Source organism: Strigops habroptila, chromosome 15, assembly GCF_004027225.2.
Source record: "Strigops habroptila isolate Jane chromosome 15, bStrHab1.2.pri, whole genome shotgun sequence".
Classification (NCBI taxonomy): Eukaryota; Metazoa; Chordata; class Aves; order Psittaciformes; family Psittacidae; genus Strigops; species Strigops habroptila.
The window spans coordinates 8,211,016-8,231,473 of NC_044291.2; the positions used below are offsets into that span (position 1 = coordinate 8,211,016).

At 49.0% G+C, this 20,458-nt stretch overlaps 1 protein-coding gene across 3 annotated transcripts in view; it reads left to right on the forward strand.

Moving 5' to 3' along the window:
• The window catches only part of ASTN2 (astrotactin 2), a 351,114-nt gene that overhangs the window by 183,512 nt on the left and 147,144 nt on the right, over nt 1–20,458 (forward strand). For all 3 annotated transcript variants that reach the window (XM_030507189.1, XM_030507188.1, XM_030507190.1), the window contains one exon: nt 11,791–11,941. In XM_030507189.1, coding sequence (XP_030363049.1) covers nt 11,791–11,941 — 151 coding nt within the window. The remainder of the gene's footprint in view (nt 1–11,790; nt 11,942–20,458) is intronic.

Genomic DNA, 20,458 nt, shown 5'->3' on the forward strand with positions numbered 1-20,458 from the left:
AATTCCCAATTTCTATGCCAGGAAAGCAGGGTGGAGAGATGAGAACTGCCACAGCCAAGCTCTCTCTTGGGCTAGAATGTATGTCTGTTTTAAATGGGAAAATCCTTTAGCTCGTCCCTTTGGGATGATGAACAAGCAGTGACCTGAAATCTGGGTTTGCTGAATAATTTGAGAGGCAAAGACAAGGCGAAGGTAGCTGGATGCTCAGTTCCTCTCTGGGGTCTGACTGGTGCTGTATTGAGAGTGGTTATGGGTGAGGTAGTGAGGACATGCCCAGAGCTCATCACAGCAGTGAGATTAATGGCATTTTTCACCACGCCACATAGAATCTATGTGGTTTTATTTGAACCAGCCCTGGCAGGGCTGTAATCAAGGCCTGGTACTGGGGTGGCCTGACCCATCTCGTGTTTTCAGCTTTTAATAATTTATGATGAGAGATCCCAACCCTTCTGTCTAGGCTTTTGCTCAATTGCTTGTTTTGCTAAGATTTCTTTCTCTCCCCCAGGCAAAACTGTAGCAGAGGATTGAGGCAGACGTTTTGTGGAGGGTCTCTCTTTTGACAAGCAAAGAACCGCCTTAATTTGGGCAGCTTAAAAGTGCTTTTGAAGAACTTGAATCACTGCACACAGTGTGAAGCCTTGTTTGATTTCAGCAGCGAGTCGGCAGCAATCCTCACGGCCGAGCATCCCTGCTCCGAAATGCCAGCTGAGGGATACAGCAGCTGGCCAAAAATAGAGAGTTTGGGTCTGGTAGGGATGGGGAACTGGGAGAATGGGGGAAAGGAATGGGGCTGTACTGGGATAATAGGGGAAGAGGATGGTGGGCGGGCAGGTAGGAGCCTGCCCAGGGAGACCTGTGCTTACAGAAGGCTGAGTGATGCTGCATCCTACAACCGCTGATGATAAACGTCCCTTTTCCAGAGGGAACACCTTCCCCTTCCTCCCTGCCCAGAATAAAACTCCCATTAAGCTCCTCTTTAGCAAACATTATCAAGTTTACAAAACTCCAAAGCCAGGAGATGTCAGGGCCAGTTTGCTGTGCAGCCTTCAGGCAGCCCCTGTGTGCACATCCATTATGGAACCATCTTTAATGGCATGATCATATCCTAGTTTTTCACCTTTGCCTCGCTCAGCAGAGCCAATGAACCTGCTCTGGGAATGATCTGCATTAATGTGGAGCTGTAAAAACTTCAACCGAAGTCAATGAGAGCTGTGCTTTGAGCAGGGGAAGTGTCATTTAGTGCTAAGGACTCTGAAAAATCAAGTCTAAATGTCTCAAATTTGATGCATGTAATGTAGGGGATGGGTTTTTACGTTACTTTCTCTGGGCCTTAGCTCCCCATCTGTAAAATGGGGATGATAACAGGGAGATTGGGAACTTAATTACTTTATTGGTTGTGAAATACTGCTGCTTTTTGGTGTTGAGCAAAGCATAAGCAACCCGTGAGAAGCCGAGTAATTGTGCATGCAGAACAGCATCGGAGTACAATAAAGTAGGAGCTATGTGTCCTCTAACAAAAAGAAAACAAGATACAGAGAAGCTGCAGATGAAGTTGGTTTTGGAGTGCTGAGAAGCCTGCGAATGTTCAGAGGTACCCAGGGGTGGTATTTGGGATGCCTAAATGTTGAGCTCCAGACTGTTTCAGGCACTAAAGGCATGTGGCTACAGTGCAGTACCATCACCTTTGGCATTTGGAGAGAGATAGGTCTTTCAGATAACCCTTCTGTGTGTGGTCTTGCAATTAACATCTTCATCAAAGTGCATAATTACCAAAGACTACTTTAAGGTTGCCCTAGCAACTCTAGTTCTCACATTTTCTTAAGTTTTGTGTATGTGACATTGCAACCTTTATAATTTCCTTTATTATACTTCCTCTGTGTGCACAGACCTGTGCTTGCCAGTGTGTCATGGTTTAAGCTCCCGTTCGTGGGATGCCTGATGGATATCAATGTCTCACCAGCTTAATAGTGCCCATCGTATTTTTCCTTGGAGACTTGGTCTGGGTCTATGTTGCAGAGCAGATGCTCTGCTGGACCCTCTTTACCAGTGGAGATCCCACCATCCAGGCAGAGATAGCCTGGACGTGGCATCCCCATGCAGGGCTTTGCTCCCTCTAAATTTAACCATTGGGTGCTGTGTTTGGTGGATGCTCTGGATTTGGGTGGCAGGATTGCAGGAAAGGCTGGGATACATCCAAGCAGTTGCTTGCAAGGTGGGGGTGATAGCAGAGCCCATGCTGCTTTCTTATGGAGGATCTGGCACCGGGCTGGCCTCGCTTGTCCTCCGGGGTCCCTGCCCTTGGTCACGACATGTGGTTCTGTGGTCAGTGTTAAGGTGGTTGGGGTGTTAGATGCCTCCTTACACGCAGCCTGCAGAAGGTCTTGCCAGCAGCACCAGTGAGGTCTGCTTGGCTCAGAGCAGCTTGACTGTGATGAGCCACTAACACTCCCTGGGGTCTCTCACTTCCCTTTCTGTGCAGATTTTCCTTCCATGTTATCACCATGTTACCTCTGAGCATAAAAAATACCCTCCAGTTGCTTTTTATTCCTATATTGAAGCCAGAAATGTATTTACAAGTTTGAAAATGATGTCTTCAGAGGACGGGATGGAGGGAATTGCTGGGCAAGCTGAACTAGTGCGAGTATTAAGTAGTATAGAGAAATCATTTGATCATTTCATTTATGTGTGTTTTAATTATGCTTCGCTGCCTTTCCTGATAATCCCCACACCAACAGTGTGATCTCTTTTGCTGGATAAACATATTACTCTGTGAGTTAATGAGTGTGCAATTGCTGTCAATTAATACATATTACTACTATTGATTGTGTGTTGAACAAGCAGATTCCACCACTATTGACTGTTGGAATTCCTGTATTTGGAGCTGCCTAAAACCTCTCACCAAAAGGTGTTTATTGGTGATTGCAGTGGTGTGAGAGGCTTGATGGCTCCTCACTGAGCCTGGAGCTTTCTGTTTCTGGTGGGCTAAATGCTCTTTTTTACTCTTATTTTACTATTTCAGGTGTTGAAACTCTGCTTTTCCCTTGCTTCTGGTTTGCTGCCATGTTTTTATCTTTCAGATTTCACATTATAAGGTTTTTCTTTGCAGCTGAAGTTTGGAGGAGCAGTGTAGGGGAAAGGATGGGTCAGGCTCATCTGGGGTAACTTTGGGTGCTTCATAACTTAATAACTACAGTTAATGAAGCTGAATTATGTGTGGCTGGCTCTGGTTGGTGGTAACACGGTCAGCAGAGGGAAACAGGCTCCTTTGAAGCTGAAAACATGAGCTGGGAGCAGTTGTGGTAATAGCAGGAGGGAGCTGGGGCTCTGTGGTTGAATGGAAGGAGGGAAGTAGTTTTGTCTGTGCTGACACCTTGGAAATGGGGAGAGTCACATCCTCACCTAGAAGAATTAATTCCTAATGAAGCTAATGAGGACCAGGTAGAAAATGTGCAGAGAATGGACATTTGCCTGGTGTGGTGTGACAGGGCAATAAGCCCCTGAGACCTGCTGGGATGTGGCTGTTGAGGCTCCAAAGAAGATATAGATCCTGCTCTAGCGGAAGGTGTCCCTGCCCGTGGCAGGGGGTTGGAACTGCATGAGCGTTAAGGTCCCTTCGACCCAAACCATGCTGTGAGTCTATTATTTGAAAATGGCCATGAAAGCTGTATCTTAAATGCAGAATGGGATAGTGAGGGTCTAGGAGAATGCCCACCGCTTTTGCAGTGATATGCCAGGGTGGTTGGGTTGGGACACAATGCTTGGCAGTGCTGTTTCTCCTCCTGGCTGGTGTCCCTGGGTGCTTAGTGTGGGTTTTCTGTCCCACTGAGGACACTTGCTGTGCTCCAAGCCCCTGTCCTGTCCCATCCCATCCCATCCTGCATTTTGCTGTCAAGGTGCCTGACACACAGGAGCATCTTAACAATAGCACCACCATGCAGGAGAGGCAACCTGCTGAACTTGTGATTCATTACAAGCCCTGGTGAAGCAGGTGCTGACACATGTGATTCCCAGCACATCTACTGACCGTGCTTCATCATCCCTATTAAGGCTCATGCCCCTTTTCTTACGCCTCCTTATGCTGAGGTTGCCTGGGAGACTGAGCCAGCACTGCCTGCATTTGCCTTTGGCTTGTGCAGGGCTGAAGCCACAACATGATGCTTCCCTGAAACAGAGATAAAAATGAATTAAAACTGTTTTATTTAGAATTAAATGAAAACTATCTTATTTAAATTAAACTTTAAATAAGATAGTTTTAATTTAATAAATTTATCTCCCATACAAAGACAGGGGGATAAAGCTGGGGCTGTTCAGCCTGGAGAAGAGAAGCTGTGTGGAGACCTCATAGTATCTGAAGGGGGCCTACAAGGATGCTGGAGAGGGACTGCAGGGGTAGGACAAGGGGTGATGGGTTTGAACTAAACCAGGGGAAGTTCAGGTTAGATGTAAGGAAGAAGTTCTTTACTGTGAGGGTGCTGAGGCGCTGGCACAGGGTGCCCAAAGAAGTGGTAAATGCTCCATCCCTGGCAGTGTTCAAGGCCAGGTTGGACAGAGCCTTGGGTGACATGGTCTAGTGTGAAGCATTCCTGCGCAAGGCAGGGGGTTGTAACTAGATGATCCTAAGGTTCTTTCCAACCCAAACCATTCTATGATTCTATGATTCTCTCTCATCCATGACATCCTGGTCCTTCACATGGTGTGCTGCCTCCGAGGGGGCTGCAGTGGAGTGGGGAGCCCTGGCATCCCCCGGGATGTGTGCTGAATGCCGTGGGCTTTCCAAGCTCGCTTTTATTCTGGTGTGTTTGGTTTTGTGTTGTTTTGCTGTAATTTCCTTTCTGTTTGCTGAGGTGAGCTTCAGAACACTCTGGCGGAGTGATAGTGGCGGGTTTATTGATTCTCCAGCAAATTATTGAAGCTTCGTAGGGAATTTTTCACACTTGGAGCCACAAGGGTTTTGGGAGAGCATCTTTGCAAGTGTTTATTACAGTATCACCACAGCAAGTGAGACTACCCGGAAAATTCATAGTAAGCAGCTCATCAGCTCTGGTACATCAGTGTAGCTCCGTTGAAATGCTTTCTCCAACGTCATTCAAGTAAGGATGATTTCTCTCAGTTAGGACCTGATGGTGCCTTTTCCTCAAGCCTCCCAGCACTATTAGTGTGTCTGAAAAGTGTCTGTAGATGTGCTGGGCAGAAACTGGGGGTTTCTCATAAAATAATAGATCTGGTGCATGCACACACATCTTCATGCACTGCGCTAAGAAACCTAGTTGAAGATGTGAGCTTAAATGTTACAGACTGAGTTAGAAGCTGTCACATCCTCATTGGGTCCTCCAGTTGTGGGGCTGGAGATGAACTTTTCCAGAGCATCCCAGGTTGGTCAATGCACGGATGGACTTGCTCAGGAGATAGCTCATGGTTTAGCACCATGGGAGATGGGTGCTGCATCCACAACAGGCATGGTAAAAAGTGTAGTGGGTGCAAGAAAGAGCTGTAGAGAGAATCGTCTTCTTGTTGCAGGCAGAATGAAAAAGAAAAGGGTTGAAATTCTGGAAAAAAAACCATATTCTGTTGCTTTTAAATTGAAGACCACTTTCCTCAGGTGACTATTTACTGCACATTCATCATAATTGGGGGTGTTTTACTGCATGGTGCTCCATACAGATCAGTTGAGCCTGTGGTGCAGTCAGACCCGGTTGGAATTGTACTGTGAGCATGGGCAGGGCTGAAAGTTCTAAAAATAACTTTGAAAGCATCTCCAGTTGGACATCCAACAGTGGTGAGCACTTTTAACCCTCATCTCTTGTTGCCTTGGCTCCCCATCTTTAGTGTGAAGAAAATACTAGTCAGTGTAGAGCCGCTGTGAGTATAAACTAACATTTGTGAGACACTGGGGGGCCTGCGTGGTGAGTCCTGGGTCAAATCCCACTGCTTCATTGCTGAGTGCTGAGCTTCACAGATGCTATTTGGGGTTTTTTAGCAGTTCTGTGTAATGTTCTTATGCAAAATGCGATGATGAATCTTGCAGTACACCCTGGGCTGGGGTACGTGTGTCAATCAGGCAGCCAGACCCTTTGTGCCCATTGCTGTGGTGAATTTTGCTAGGCATAGTTTGAACACACTGAGCTCTTCCCAGCCTTAACAAGCCCAAGTGCTGCAGTGTACAAAGCCCAGGACAAAGGGCTTGGGTTAACTTTGCTTCTGCTATGATCTATAATATCCCCTCCAATTTGCTATTTTAAGCTTGCAGCTGAGAGCACCTACCCTTCCCAGCTCGCTGTTTTCCACCCAGCATTTGCAATTCGTGGCTGAGAAAGAAGTTTCCAAACTACAGAGTCAGAACCATTTGCACAGCAAAAAGGCTCGGCCAGGTCACACTTCCAGTGATGGCATTAATATCTTTGAGCAGTTTACTCTGAAACTCGAGGAAGAGTTTGGCAACCTCGCTAATGATTGCAGTGCTGGCTGGATTAGCAGAGGAAGGCGGAGGCTTAGGGGAGGAAAAGAGATGTGAAGGAGAAGAGAAAAGGAGCAGTGGAAGACAGGAGTGGAATAAATAGGTGAGGGTACAGGTGATGATCAGAGAGAGGGTTTGTTGGGGAGGAAATAACCTACCCACCACATGGATATGGATTTGAGCAGTTGCAGGTCTGGGGCTGTGTTTGGGGACTCCTTGGAGGCATTTTTCCCTAAGGAAAAATCCAGCTTTTTCTGGAAGCTGACCCAGAGGGATGGGTGCTCAGCTTGAGCTTCCAGGGCCGTATGGGGCTGTAATGGGGACTAGAAGTGGAAAGCAGCCACTGCTCCCATGTGAGTATCCACAGGGCAAAGGCTGAGGGTTCCTCAGGACAAAGCCAGATCAGAGGTGACCTGATGGGGCAGGGAAGAAGGGTGAAAGGCAGAGGATGTCCAGTTGTATCCCCTGGGTGGACATAACAGGAAAAGGAAGCAAAGTCTGCACAGGGAGACACCTCTCTGGTGGGCTCTCTGCAGTGAACAGACCAGCCCTTCTCAAGCCTCACAGCACAGCAGTTATTTTGTGGCCAGAGCTGGCCAAAGTCGCTCAGCCAAGCAGCCGTTGAGCTGAAAAATGCAGAATCTGGGTGTAAATTACTCTGTCCTGGTTTGCAAATGCATCACCTCTGAAGTTGCTTGTGAGTGGCGTCTTACCAATAGAAGTAGGAAGCAGCGCAAGGTGCCGGACATGAGGTGTCCTGGCTGGGCTGCACTGGGTGGGTTTGGGTCCCTGTTCTTGCACCGGTCCCTACTTCGGGGTGAAGCTGCAGCTGACACAGCATCACACCTTTTGCTGCTAGTGGCCCCCATCTCTAGAAACTCAGGAACCCCAAATCTCCTCTCAGGGGAGCAGGTGGTGGAGCAGCACTGGCTTAGTCCCCCGCTCGCATCTTATTCTTTGTTTTTCTCAGTGATAGTTCACTTTGTAAGACACTGAAGTCTTTAACCATTAGCAGACAATAAAAAGGGGCAGCTGAATGGATAACACCCACTAATCCCCTTCCAGGATGAGCTGGAGAGAACAGACACCGTGAAGCTCTGAGCTTATTGAGATGAGTGCTTTGGAGGCTTTGAGAATTGCATGGTGTTGGTATTTCATGAATAAATAACCCCCAGTGATATTTGTCACTGAATCTGCTTCATTAATGAGGGCCTGCTACAAGGGGGGAGGATGGAGAAAGGGATTTTCAAGGGAATTGAGATGAGGTTGGTGATAGGAGGTGGCACAGGGCTGGGTGAGGATGGGTGCCCATGGTCTGCACTGGGAGAGGCGTGCAAGGTCAGGCAGAGCCCTGCTGTTGTGCACCACGCTGACCATTTGTGGCAATAGAGTTTGTTAGAAAAGATGGTTTTACTGCGGCTGGGGATGTAATCAGCGGGTGCTGGCAGAGAGGGGAGTGCATTTCATTTGCAAGTGTATCATTTGGGTGTCTGCGTGTGTCTTTGAGAGGGCTGGAGAGTTAAAGAAATAGCATGTGCATGTGCTTGCATGCTATTTCTGTATTTCTGGAGAGAATCTGACACCAGAAGTTAGGCTGCTCACTCCAAAATGCCCTTTTTGATAGAACCTGGCGTCTGCTTCAGGGTGGTGGGGAATCGCCCCATCACACCAGGGCTGAGCCCCACCTGGTCCCTGCGGTTTCAGTGCCTGTGTCCATCCAGGGACACCAGCAGCTTCCCCTGGCTCTCCAGTGTGCTCCAGGCATGGCACGAACTGCGGAGCCTGTCTGCTCCATCCTGCCTTGTCAGATGGGATCCAGGGGTTACTCCGTGAAATTCAATACGGATAGATGGAGAACAAGAGAAAAGAGCTGTTCTTTCGCAGGCAGCTTGTTACTGCAGGGAAAGTGATTCATCCATCAGCGCTGGTCTAACGTGGCGTGCCTGGGCAGTGGTGGTCGGATGCTGCTGTTGCTCCTCAGTCATCCCCTGCCTTGTTGGCACTGCCTTCTCTCCAGCTCTGAGATGTGGGGATGGGGGCTGTGGTCCTGTACAGCGGCAGGGAGGGATCACAGGGGTCACTGCTGGAGCTGCAGGGATGGAAAGTCATCTGCTCCATGTCACCTATCCCAGTGTCATCTTGGGAAGTGGATAGTTAATTATTGCTCTTCATTCCCCCAAATTAAAAGGAGCCACTGAGGCTGGCAGTGCCAGAGGCTCAGCCCCGTGTGCCTTCACTGAGCCGGGCTCTACCTAAGCCCCTCTGGGTTAGGCAAGTTAGATATAAGGAAGAAGTTCTTCCCTGTGAGGGTGCTGAGGTGCTGGCACAGGGTGCCTGGAGAAGCTGTGGCTGCCCCATCCCTGGCAGTGTTCAAGGCCAGGTTGGACAGAGCCTTGGATGACAGGGTCTAAGGTGAGGCATCCCTGCCCATGGCAGGGGGTTGGAACTGGATGATCTTAAGGTCCTTTCCAACCCAAACCAGGCTGTGATTTTATGATTCTATGAAAGCAAAGCTTGCTCCTAGCTCGCTCCGAGCATCGTGGCAGCCCTCTCACCTGCTGCCATCCCACTTGTCGGCGCGCTGTGTCGAAGTGATGCTCCTCTGATCGAACAACAGATGACACCAAAGTGATCTGGCCAAACAGCCTCCCTCTGTCCTCAGGCAGCAGTGTCAGCCCTCTCCTCTTGCAGGTGACACTTGAACGCTTCCCTGTGGCTCTGCTGACCCACCTTCCAGTGAGGTTAATACTTCAATATGCTTAATGGCTCATCCCCGCTTGGCAGCCCCTGCCCGTGCGTTTGTCAGGGGTCACCATTATGCCAGCTATAATTTTGAAGAGCAAGTTCCTGTTCCCGTTCTCTGCCCTCCCAAAGGCAGAAGGTTGGTTTGTGCTTCCAGGTTTTGATTAAATGCACAAGGAGCTGCCCCTGCCAGCCCAAGGAGCACGATGCCATGTGGGATGAACTGGCTTCTCCTCACAGCAATCCAGCTCTCCAGAGCCACCCTTATCCAGCCCCAGAGTCTCCTTTCCACCACATAATGCAGTTGTAGCTCCTCATCTTCTCCCTTCACGGATGTGGGAGCTGCAGGAGGGTCTGGTTGTTTGGTACCCAAATGGAAAAGCTAGAATGGAGGACGGGGGCACAGTTCTCCTTACAGTCCACCTACGATGAGAAACCCCTTGAGAGGACCAGATGGGGCTGAGCTTTCTGGGTGGGCGGTGGAGGAGTTGTCATGTGTTTTAAATAATTCTCCCTACATTAATAAACAGTGTTTTTTGGTTAGTAAATAATATGGGTAGTAACTAATGCGCCCTTTCTCTCTCCAGCAGAAATACGTGCCCTGATCTAATGTATTCTGCTGTTCTCACTCCCTCACTTCAGAGGAGCTGCAGATTCTGGTGGGAACAGAGTGCTAATAGAAAAGGGCCTCTAAAGATATTTGAAACATCACCAAGAAAGGACAAGAGGGAGATTGAGCTCCAAATATGCTGGAAAATCTAGGAGATGGGCCAAGAAAAGGGGGAATATTGGAAGCTTGATCACCGAGAGGAAAATTGGGAAGCATTAACTGGAGTGAAAGAAGACAGTGCAGACATGAATTTGCTGTGGGGTAACTATTCAGCCATAGGCATCATGAAGGGCACGGAGCTACCCCAGCTACCACCTTGTCCACCTTGATCCATGGTAGCAGAGAAGCTGCCCTCCACCTCCCTAGAGCAGGGATGTGCCAATTTACCAGATCCTTTTGGTTTTATGGTGTTTTTCTGGTTGCAAGTCCCAGCTTCTGGAATCCTGTGATTGTCTGGAAATCTGGAATCCAACAAGTCGTGACTTCCATGCTGCACAGGGCCTTATATCTTTGAGTTTGGTGCCTGGGTGATTTCTAGCCCTTTAGTTTGCAGGGAATAGCTCAATGATACCCTAAAGGCTCAGAAAGCAGAAGGCAAATGTAGTGAAGGAAAAAACCCAACCCACCCAGTGCTTGATTTATTTTTAAAATCTCATCATTTTTACGCCAATCTCATTATATATATTTTTTTAATGCCTGACTCATGATTTTTTAGGAGCATTTGGTGTTGGCAAGGCTGTGTGCATGAGTGTGACTGTGTGTGTGTGTGCAGGGTCCCTCTGCTGATGGATAATGCAGTGCTAGTACCAGACAGCAGTGCTGTGGTCCTCAGGGGCTGCTGAATATTCCTCCACCACTGTTCATTGCCAAGCACAGGATTATCAAATGAAAGCCACCCCAAAACAGGGAGACCAGCACTGGGCATTGAGTCACTGTGTGGCTTTTTAGGTGCTGATGAGAGAGCAGGGGAGAGCTGTGTCTCCTGGCGTTGCCTCAGGGCTAATTTTAAGGTCGAAAGGGTCAGTGTTCATTTGCAGTCCCCTGTGTATAAAGATCTAATAAACAGCTTGTGGAGGTCAAGTCCTTCACCATTAGTGACTTGTTCTGTGACCTTGGGTAAATCTCTTTGTCCTGTTGGTGAGGGGATGACAGGATCTGTTGGCCAAGATGGATTGGAGGTATAGATTAATATGTAAAACGTGCTTTGAAGATGACAAATACCTTGGAGATGCTTAAAGCTCTTGACAAGCATCCGTGTTCCCTTTGCAGAAACCCAGCGGAAAGCAAAGTGCCTGAATGCTTTGTCACAGACAGAATCTGCTGTGCACAGGGCTGGGAGCTTCCCAAGGCTCTCTCTTATGCTTCTGATGCTCCTCTCTTGCTTAAGAGGGGTGTCATGGCATGGCCATGCCAGGGGCTCTGCAGAGCCATCATGGGCTGGAGCAGGTCAGCAGAGAGCTGTCCTCATCCCTGTGGACCCTCCTCCAGGTCCCTTGGAGCCAAATGCGGGGATGAGCCACCATGTCCACATCTTGGTGCAAAGCCAGGTTTCATGTGGCTTTCCAGCTTTGGCAGTGTCCTCAGGTGATGAATGAGGTGTGAAAAAGAAGAGAAGCTTGGCCCAGCTATGAAATGTTCAGGAGGAGCTTCACTGTTGTGGCTTTGCTGTTGTCTAATATGGGGTTGGAATCACACACAACTCTAGGCTTCTAATAAAGTATCTCTTAGTTCCTAGTTTGCATGGAAATGGTAGATGGTATCTTTGACACCCCATAAGTGGTTGATTTTCATTCATGTTATGTGACAAATTCACTATATATAGTGTAATCACAAAGCCTTAATCCTCTTGGGAAGCTTCCTTTGACTTGGTTTTGCTACTTGGAATGCCATGATTTTGCCAGAGCAGCTCTCTTTATGGCTTCCCCAGCCCATACTATGTGTTCCCAGCTCCCTGCCAGCCCTAACGGTGCCTTTTCTCTCCAAGGGAAGAAGCGATGCTGTCCACCTACTTTGAAACCATCAATGACTTGCTGTCCTCCTTCGGGCCGGTCCGAGACTGCTCCCGCAACAACGGTGGCTGCACCCGCAACTTCAAGTGCGTTTCAGATCGCAAGGTGGACTCCACGGGCTGTGTGGTAGGTACATGGGTGCTCACCCCAAGGCTGGTGTCTGTTCTGGCGACAAAGCAGAGGGGAACATTGCCTGCTCCCTCCCCAGGGATGTGGCCAAGGGGATGTGTGTGCTGGTGATGGGCTCTCCCCCTTTCTGGGACCTTCACAGTAAATCACATGCGTCCGAAGGACCTCAGGGAAGCAGCCCAGAGGCTCAGATGAGCAAAAGAAAAATGCTTGAGGCTGATGGTCATTTTCCTGCTTGTCAAAAGAGCAGGGGTTGTAAGCAGCCTCGCTTTTTCTCCCTCCTTGTGCTTCCCAGCGTGGGAGAAAGATGAAGCATCTCCCCATCCTCTCCCACTCTGGTCCCCTCTGACACCCTCAGAGCTTTGATTTGTTTCTGAATGTGCTCACGTCTTGCTAGACAATCTACCGAGGCCCAGGTTTTGCAGCCTCCCCTCCATAAGACCTATTAGACCCTAAACCATTAGTTCTGGGCAGAGGCTCTGAAAATGTTCCAAGCTATTGATGTATGGAGGGCTTTCACTGTGCTTCTAGGTGGGAGCAGCAGAGCTCAGCACCTCTCCCAGCTCTCCCCATCTCACCTTGACAGCGAAATCACCACCTAATGGGGTAAAGCTTGGACTTGATGACCTGAAAGGTCTTTTCCAACCTTGTGATTCTATGATTCCCTGCATGTTGGAGCTAGTGTGAGTCTGCTTTGGCACACACAGACTTAGGAGCAGAGCCTTGGGAAGGTGGGGGCAATCTTGAGCATCCCTTGTTGTTTGTTTGTTATAGGAGCTCCTGCCTGCCCAGCGGCGGGTGGCAACCCTGAGGCAGGTCCAGAGCTTGTCCCTCTCTCTACTGCCCTCCAAACACATCCCTGGCACTCCAAAGCCCCCCCAAACCGTTGCCCCTTCCCTTCCCTCTCGCCATGGGCTGAACCCCCACCACCCCGTCCCTCCCGTCTGAGCAGAGGCAAGACTTAAGTGTCTCTTTATTTATTGAAGATGTTTACACATGGCACAGGGAAAGGTCAGGCTGAAGCGGTGCTGTCCCAGGGGTGGCGTTTTCATTATCCCCTTCTCTGGTTGCTTGTTAAGGCCATTTAGCACGACAGCCTCATGTGTCACCAGCAGCGCCTGGTGCCATCTCCCCCTTGCTGCTCCTCTCCCTTTCATCCTCTCTTTACCCACTGTCTTTTATTTCCTTTTCCAGCTGCCTTTCTACTCTATTTGGGGGGGGTTTCCCCCCTATTTTTGGGTGTTATTTTGCTGTCAACGCCAACGTGCCTCCCAGACACTGTCAGAAGCAATCGGGACTCAATCTCCCCGTGCCGCTGGGGGAGAGGTGCCTCTTTTTAGAAGTCAGGATATATTAAGATTGAAATTGTCAATAAATTACAGGCCTAGAGCTCCACGTGGCACATGGAGAGGTGGAAATTGAAAACTGTGTCACTCAGGGAGAATAACCCCCTGTTCTTTAATGCCCAACTGAGGCTTTATGCAGAGGATAAACCATATACAGCAGGCATCAGGGGAGGATGGAGAAGCAGCAGGAGCCATTCTCCTGGAGTATGTCCCCTCTCTAGGAGCCATGGGTAAGAGGGGCACATGGGGACCACAGGATCCCATGTCCTCCTGCTCCCAGGGCCATGCATCCCATGGGGACAGGAGATGGCTGCAGAGATGCTCGTCTCTCCTCCCTCTGCTCTTCTCTTTTTCTGCTCGCTGCAGGAACATGAGGCTGCTCTGCCCCTCTCCACAACCCCCAGTTGTGGGGGTGAAGCCCCCTCAGTTCCTCATTCTCAGCTGCAGGCTGAGGACAGCAGAGCTGAGCTCCCTGGGGTTTGTTTGGCGATGGCTGCTGCATCCCACCTCCAGTTCACATCTCTCCCTGCTTCCCATGGGACTGACACCAGAGGCACAGTGCTCCAGCTCTCCCAACCCTGTTTTACACTCACCACCTGCTTGTAGGTCCCCAGCAATGGGGAACAGAGGTCTGGAGGATACTGTCCCATGTTTCTGACCATGGTCCATGGCCATTGTCTGGGGAAAAGCCTAATGGGTGGGCAGGCAGTGCTGCCCCTGACCTGTCCATGCTCACGGTATAAAGTGAGGCTGCAGGTGATGGGAGCTGACTTCTGGAGCTTGCTGCATCCCCAACGTGTGACCTTGCAGCACCTTCTGCACTGTGTAATACATCCCTTCCTCATCCCGACCCTGCTCCTGGAGTCTGCTGGGTGCAAGTCGCGCTTCCAGTGCGAGCAGGGATGGGGTCGTTGTGGGGCTGTCAGTTAGTTTTAGAGCTGAACTGCTGTGAACTCCATTTGCCAATTTGGTAAGTGCTGTGGGCAACATCGGGATGTAATTTAATTAAGCTCTCCCCTTTTTATGGAGTTCAGGGAGCATTTGCCTACTAATTTTAGCACTAGGTTTGCTCCAGCTTTACTCTGGACACTGTTTTGCAAATCATGACATGTTGTTAATCTTTACCAGTCAACAGCGTATTAATTTGCTGAGGACCACAGAAGTACATCATCAGTGGTTCATCAATCAAGGCTAAATCCAACAAATGTTCCAGGCAGGTACTGAGCATAAAATATACATGCAGCCTTGTAAGCAATTAATACACAGCAGAGCTGGAGCCCAGCATCTCAACCAGGGAGCAGCACAAATCTCAAAGATTTCTTATTCCTTTTATATATAATCATCGTCTGTTACCAGCTTCTTCGGGCCTTTAGTACAGCTTCCAGTAATTCTGTGAGGACTGGGGATGCATTTATCTTTGGGCTCTTTAGCGGCGTGGGCTCTGCCATTACCTAATTGTTTGGCTGTAAAAGGACTTGGTTAAAAGGTGGAGGGTGGTTTGATGCAGCTCATGGTGGAGCCTCTCTGAGGACTCTCTTATGGGGCTTAGGAAGGAGAAAAGAGGATGTCGCTTTGCTTAGTTACATTGCGAGGTCTCACCTAGAAGACCCCAAAGACTCTGCAGTGCGGTCCCCAACTTCCATCCCATGCTTCCCATGGGATGGGCTCTTTTTTCCCCCTCATCTCATGGCTTTTGTGTTATTTTTACGGGTACCCAGTAGATGGCATTAGTGCCTAAAGGCTTCCTGCAGTTCTTTTCTTATCGGAGGCCTTTTTCATTTGGATACCTTTAAGAAGGATAAGCTGCAACCTTGCAAAGACCTTGGCATTACTAACTGGAGCCTTGTCTCTAAGTCCCACCTTGCAACATAACAACGCAATCCCCAAGATCTAGAAAACCTATTTCTGTGCTGCTTTTCCTTGTTGTAGCCTAGAATTGCTGTTGGGTCTGGGGGATATCCCAAGAAAACAAAATCCCAGCAAGCTTTTCTAAACCTGGTGGCTCCTCTCTGCACAGTGAGTCCAGTGTGTGTTCCGTACCATCTTGCAGGGATCACAGCAAACCAGGATTAACTGTGCTGGAGGAATAAATCAGATTATTGCCAGTAAAGGAATATATATTGCTGCTCCCTTCTACTGGCACAGCAGTAGCTGCTCAGCCCGGAGGGAGGATGCTGAAGGAGGGGAAGTGCTTAACCCTCATGTGTTGGTGATTTATAATTTGAGATGAAAACCTGTGAATTGGCCCTGAGGGACTGAAGGAAACACCTGTAAAATCGCTTTAATTCAGGTTTCCCCACCTGTCTCTCAGTATGGCTTCACTCACTGATGCCAGTCCTCTCATCTACCCAGGGAGAAGGAGGTTGCTTGCATCTGCTGCCCCATGGTCATGCCTGTTTGTGAGCCCCAGCAAGGCAGGATTGCAGCCTCAAGGGAATAAGAGGGGTGATGCCTGCAGATGTTGGTGAGTTAGTCTTTTAGGTCAGCAGAGAGTGATTTGTGCCATGGAAGCCAACGATATTGGCTTCATCCCACCTTGGGAGAGGTGTCAGGAAGAGATAGGAGAGCCCACCAAGCCCGGGCAGCGGGTGCTGCTGTTCTGCACAGACATGAAATCCTGCTGCTGATCACCCTGCTCTCAGGCTGAGGTTCCTCTAACACAGATTTATTTCTAAGTTGAGTGAGATAAAAGTATATTTTGCCTTCAAAGACTGTCTGAACTCTTCTTTTCCATGATCACAGGGTCAGCCCATTAGGCAGGGGTGTTTCTTGGGCTCAGCAGTATGCAGAAGGGAGAGCATCTACCAGAGAGTCTCTTAATGAAGTTGTGGCCCATGGTGACACTGGTGTGGAGTTGGTCTCAGCCTTTACAGATATAGAAGGAGGAGGAATTTGGCATGGTCCACACAGGCATCTGACCTTAATGCAGCTTGTCTGGAGCTAATCCTTTTCTTTTGCTCTTTTCCACATCCAAATGACGGACTGTTCCTTGGCTGCTGCAGAGCGGGGCAGGGAAATGGCTTCATTTAAGAGAGTAACTGTTCAGGGAGAAATAGGATTAGAAGTGAAGGAGAAGAACAGTTGCTCCCATCTCCTCCTTCCAGCACAAGTCACCCGGGGTGGCTTAGGGACCATGGGGAGTGGGTTGTACTTCAAAATGAAGTGGATGGTGCTGAGAACTGATATTCCTGGGGGGAAACTGGGTGTTTGGGAGGGAGAAATCCCTCACATATATGAAAACTCCAAAATCTTTTGGTTCAAAGCATCTCCTTCCTATGAAGGAGGGAGAAATGTTTAACTCCAACATTATCATCTGGAACTTTATGTCACATATTGCGTTATCGCACTGTAGAGCCTGAAATAAAAACGAAATTAGGCAGTGAAAAGCAAACCATTTCAACCTTGTCAAAATGAAACGCTCTCCTAATTTCCCAATGAATTTTGAGCTGTAATTGATGGAATCCCACAAAGCACTTAAGCTTCATCAAATCTGCATTTTTCTGACAGACAATTGTTCATTGAAAAATAAAAACTCATCCTTACAAGGCACCTAACTAATTTTGTTAGGGATGCTCAAGCACGGGAGGGAGATAGGGAGGGAACAGTTCCCCTCTAATCCCTGTAAAGTTTGGCTGGCTCCCTGAAGCAGAAGATGACTCCCTGTTCATGTTATGGTTGGAAGCAGCAAGTCCCCTCCCCAAGAGCCTGTGGGTTTGGATTTATCTCATTTACCTGGGATGAAAATGGGATTTGAGGATGAGAGACAAGTAAAGAACGGTGAAAGCTGCTGTGGTTGATAGCCGGCCGTGGCGGGGAGCACACCACCTGCCTGCCTTTGCTTTCAGTGCTGCAGAAGGGGTTTGTATCATGTCAGCAGGTGACGGCCAGATTTAAAAGCAAGTGGAATAGCTCAGGAAGCACTGAGGTGAGCTGGAGGTCTCTGTTTGTGCCTGGCAGGAAGTAGTTTGGGTGATAAAAGCCCCCTTTGCTCCAGTGTTGGCTTTCCAGTGGTGTTCCTCAAAGGGCTTGGCTGGCCCTTGCCCCTCTGCTCCCCGACAGACTGGGATGCTTCATGTGTTGTGGTCACAACTGGGTTTGGTTTGGATCATAGGGTTTGGTGTGTCGTGTTGTCATCCACCTGGACGTCAGGTGGAGCAGGAGTTGAATTTCTGATCTCCTGAAGGTTTTTGGAGGTGCCAGCCTCTGCTGTGACTTGGAAGGCGGATGCTCTGATGTGAAGGAGATGCTGAAACACCTCTAAATGGGCTGTTGTTGTCTTCTGGAAGGGAAGCTGTATGGTTTTCCACTGGCTTGATTACCATGCTCCAGGAGCTCTGAACACTTATATCTGTTCAAGCATCCCACCAACTGCTTGAAACAAGCCCATCCCGCTTTGAATTGAGAGGCAAACATACACATGGTGACTTGCCCAGGAGGGTCCACATGGGAGATGTGCAGTGGCTGGAGGCAAGGAGATGGTGCCTCATTGCCCAAGCTTTGGTCTCCTCCATGGAAGCCCCAGCCCACTGTCACGGGGGCACCGAGCTGAGGAGCGTGAGCTATCGCATTGTGTGCTTGGGAGCCCTGCAAACAGATGGGTTTGATTTTTCTGAGGCTAAAATAATGATTGATGATCTTGAAAGGGAAAAGGAAGCAGGGGAAAAGTGGGGAGGAGGAGGGAAGAGTGGGAAGATAATGACTGTTATTTCAGAAAGCAGTTGTAATGTTTCCCTCGGGGAAGGATGCTCCCCACAGCTGGGTGTCGGGGAGGTGGGTGGTGAGGACATCGCTGCCCTCAGGCACTGGTGGCCCTGGAGAGAGATGGCCTGGAGCCGATGGGTGCTTTGGTGATCAGTTTTGTGGTGTAACGTTAGGAGAGGAGGGATAAATCTCACCCATAGAGCCCAGGCTGTGTGCAGCCAGACTCTGGTCCTGCTGCTGCTGAGGAGTGTTGATCACTGGGACCTTCTGAGCCAGGAAAGCGAAGGCTGAAGTTGTCCAAATATATATATATATCTATGCGTGTGTGCGTGTATGTATATATATGGACACAGAGGAGTTTACTGCATTTGTATCATTTATGAGCTCCAACAACTGCATTTGTATCAGTTCTGAACTCCAACAAGCAAATAAATACATGCTAGTGTATAGTTTGGAGCTCATTAAACTGCTGACACTTGCTTGTACCTCAGCAGTGCTTCAGATGAATGTTTTTGTCTCATGCTGAAGAGGTTCCCGGGTGAGGAGTGATGATGCCTCGGCACAAAATGGGGTTTGTGAGGGCCTTTAGTGATGGGAATGCAGCTGGGAAGCTGTGCTGGGTATGCGGCCAGGGTCTCACCTCTGGGTGCACCCAGACATTAGTGTGTGGTACCCAGAGCAGCACCAGGAGCAGGCTTGTCTGAGCATCATTTCCGACACCCTGGTGCAGAAGTCCCAGACAAAAAGGCAGCTATTGTTGAGAAAACAGCAGAATAATGACAAGGGCAGTTTAGTCTCTATAGAAACACTTTATTAAATATTCTTTTTTTTTTTTCACTTGACGGAAGAGAGGAGCTGAGGTGGGAAACCCTGGCAGGCAGCTCAGATGGAGAGCTGATGTGCTCTCATCTGGGGGATCCATGTCAGTAACGACACTTTATTTTCAGTGATCCCCTCACCCATCTCGCTGCTAATGAGCTTTGTAAATGAGAAAGTGAGCAAAGGCCCCTTTCCTTTCCTAGCACAAGAAGGGACTGATTCAGATACTTGTTTTCCTCACACACAAGCTTGTACAGGTTTCAGTGGATGCTTCTTTCCTTTCCACTTGAGCAACCTGCTCTAGTGGAAGGTGTCACTGCCTGTGGCAGGGAGTTGGAAATAGATGAGCTTTAAGGTCCCTTCCAACCCAACCCAAACCAGGCTGGGATTCTATGATTCTCTTCCCACTGTGTCTGCTCTGGCTGTGCTGAGGATGGTGGTGGTGGGCAGAGTTGCTGTGCTGTGTCCTGGTGGCAGGAGGCCACATGCTGACACGGTGCCACACACTGTGCCAGGGTGGCAGTGGTGGGCACGGGCACCCCATCCGGTTCCAAACCATAGTACTGTGCATCAGTGATACCGGCTCTGGTGACATCTGAAGGATGCAGTGGGTCCTGCCAGCTCTGCCGCTCCATATCACCTTGGAGATGTCATTTAAAAGGGGAAAAAAGCCCATTTCTCCAAAACCCAGATAAAAAGAGCACTCTGTTATTCAGCATATCCATTCTCTGTGCGTACCCAGAGTCCGTGTGCTGACTGCCATCACAAAAAGAAAGAACTTGGTGCTCTGCCCAGTGTGGTGGGGCGAGGACGAGCCAGTTCCCAGCCATTCCCTCAGCCAAACCCCAGCGAGCTGCCAGTGGTTCCTCCTTCAGAAGCAGCAGGGTTTGGTTATTGTGGCTGTGGCTCACGTTGGGCGTGCAGGATCTCTATTATCAGTGCTAATGCGCAAGAAGAGAAGAAACTAAGTTTTCTTTTCCAATCCCAAGAGCAATTTTCAGGGCTGGCCGTTGTCACAGAGAAACCAATTCACTCCTGTGCAGACGGAGTGGATTTGCAAGGTGATGGAATTACATTTGTGTGGTAACAGCTTCTCCCTGGCTTTTCAGAGCAGAGCATGAGCTGGAGTATACTCTTACCTCCCTCTTCCTCTCTGTAACGTGGATTAATACCAGACCCTCTTCCCAAGCTCTGAGGCAGTTTTGCTTGTCAGATTTGTGGATGAAGGATGCTCTGGGAGTTTGAAGCGAGTTCCCAAGCAGTGCAGGTCTAACGTGAGAAACCACAAACAGCTTTTTCTTTTGAATTGCTGTCTAATGGTTCGTAGGATCCTTTTGCCTCCCTGGATAAATGGATCCATCCTGTACCTGGATGAGGGGTGGGCAGAGGTTGTCGGTACCATGTCTCACAGGCTTTCCACCCATCAGGGAAGGATGTGTCACCCATGATCGCCCAGATGGAGTTATTGATTGAGTTGCTTATTGATTTTCTAATCATTTTCCCTACACAGCCCCCCATCCTGTGTCACTGCCAAGGCAGATCACAAATGGAACTGCAGCTGAATTGATGGGGGATTGATTAAAACTCACTGTAATTATTGGTTTTTTGCTGCCTGAGCCAGACAAATCAATGACAGCAATAACAGTTC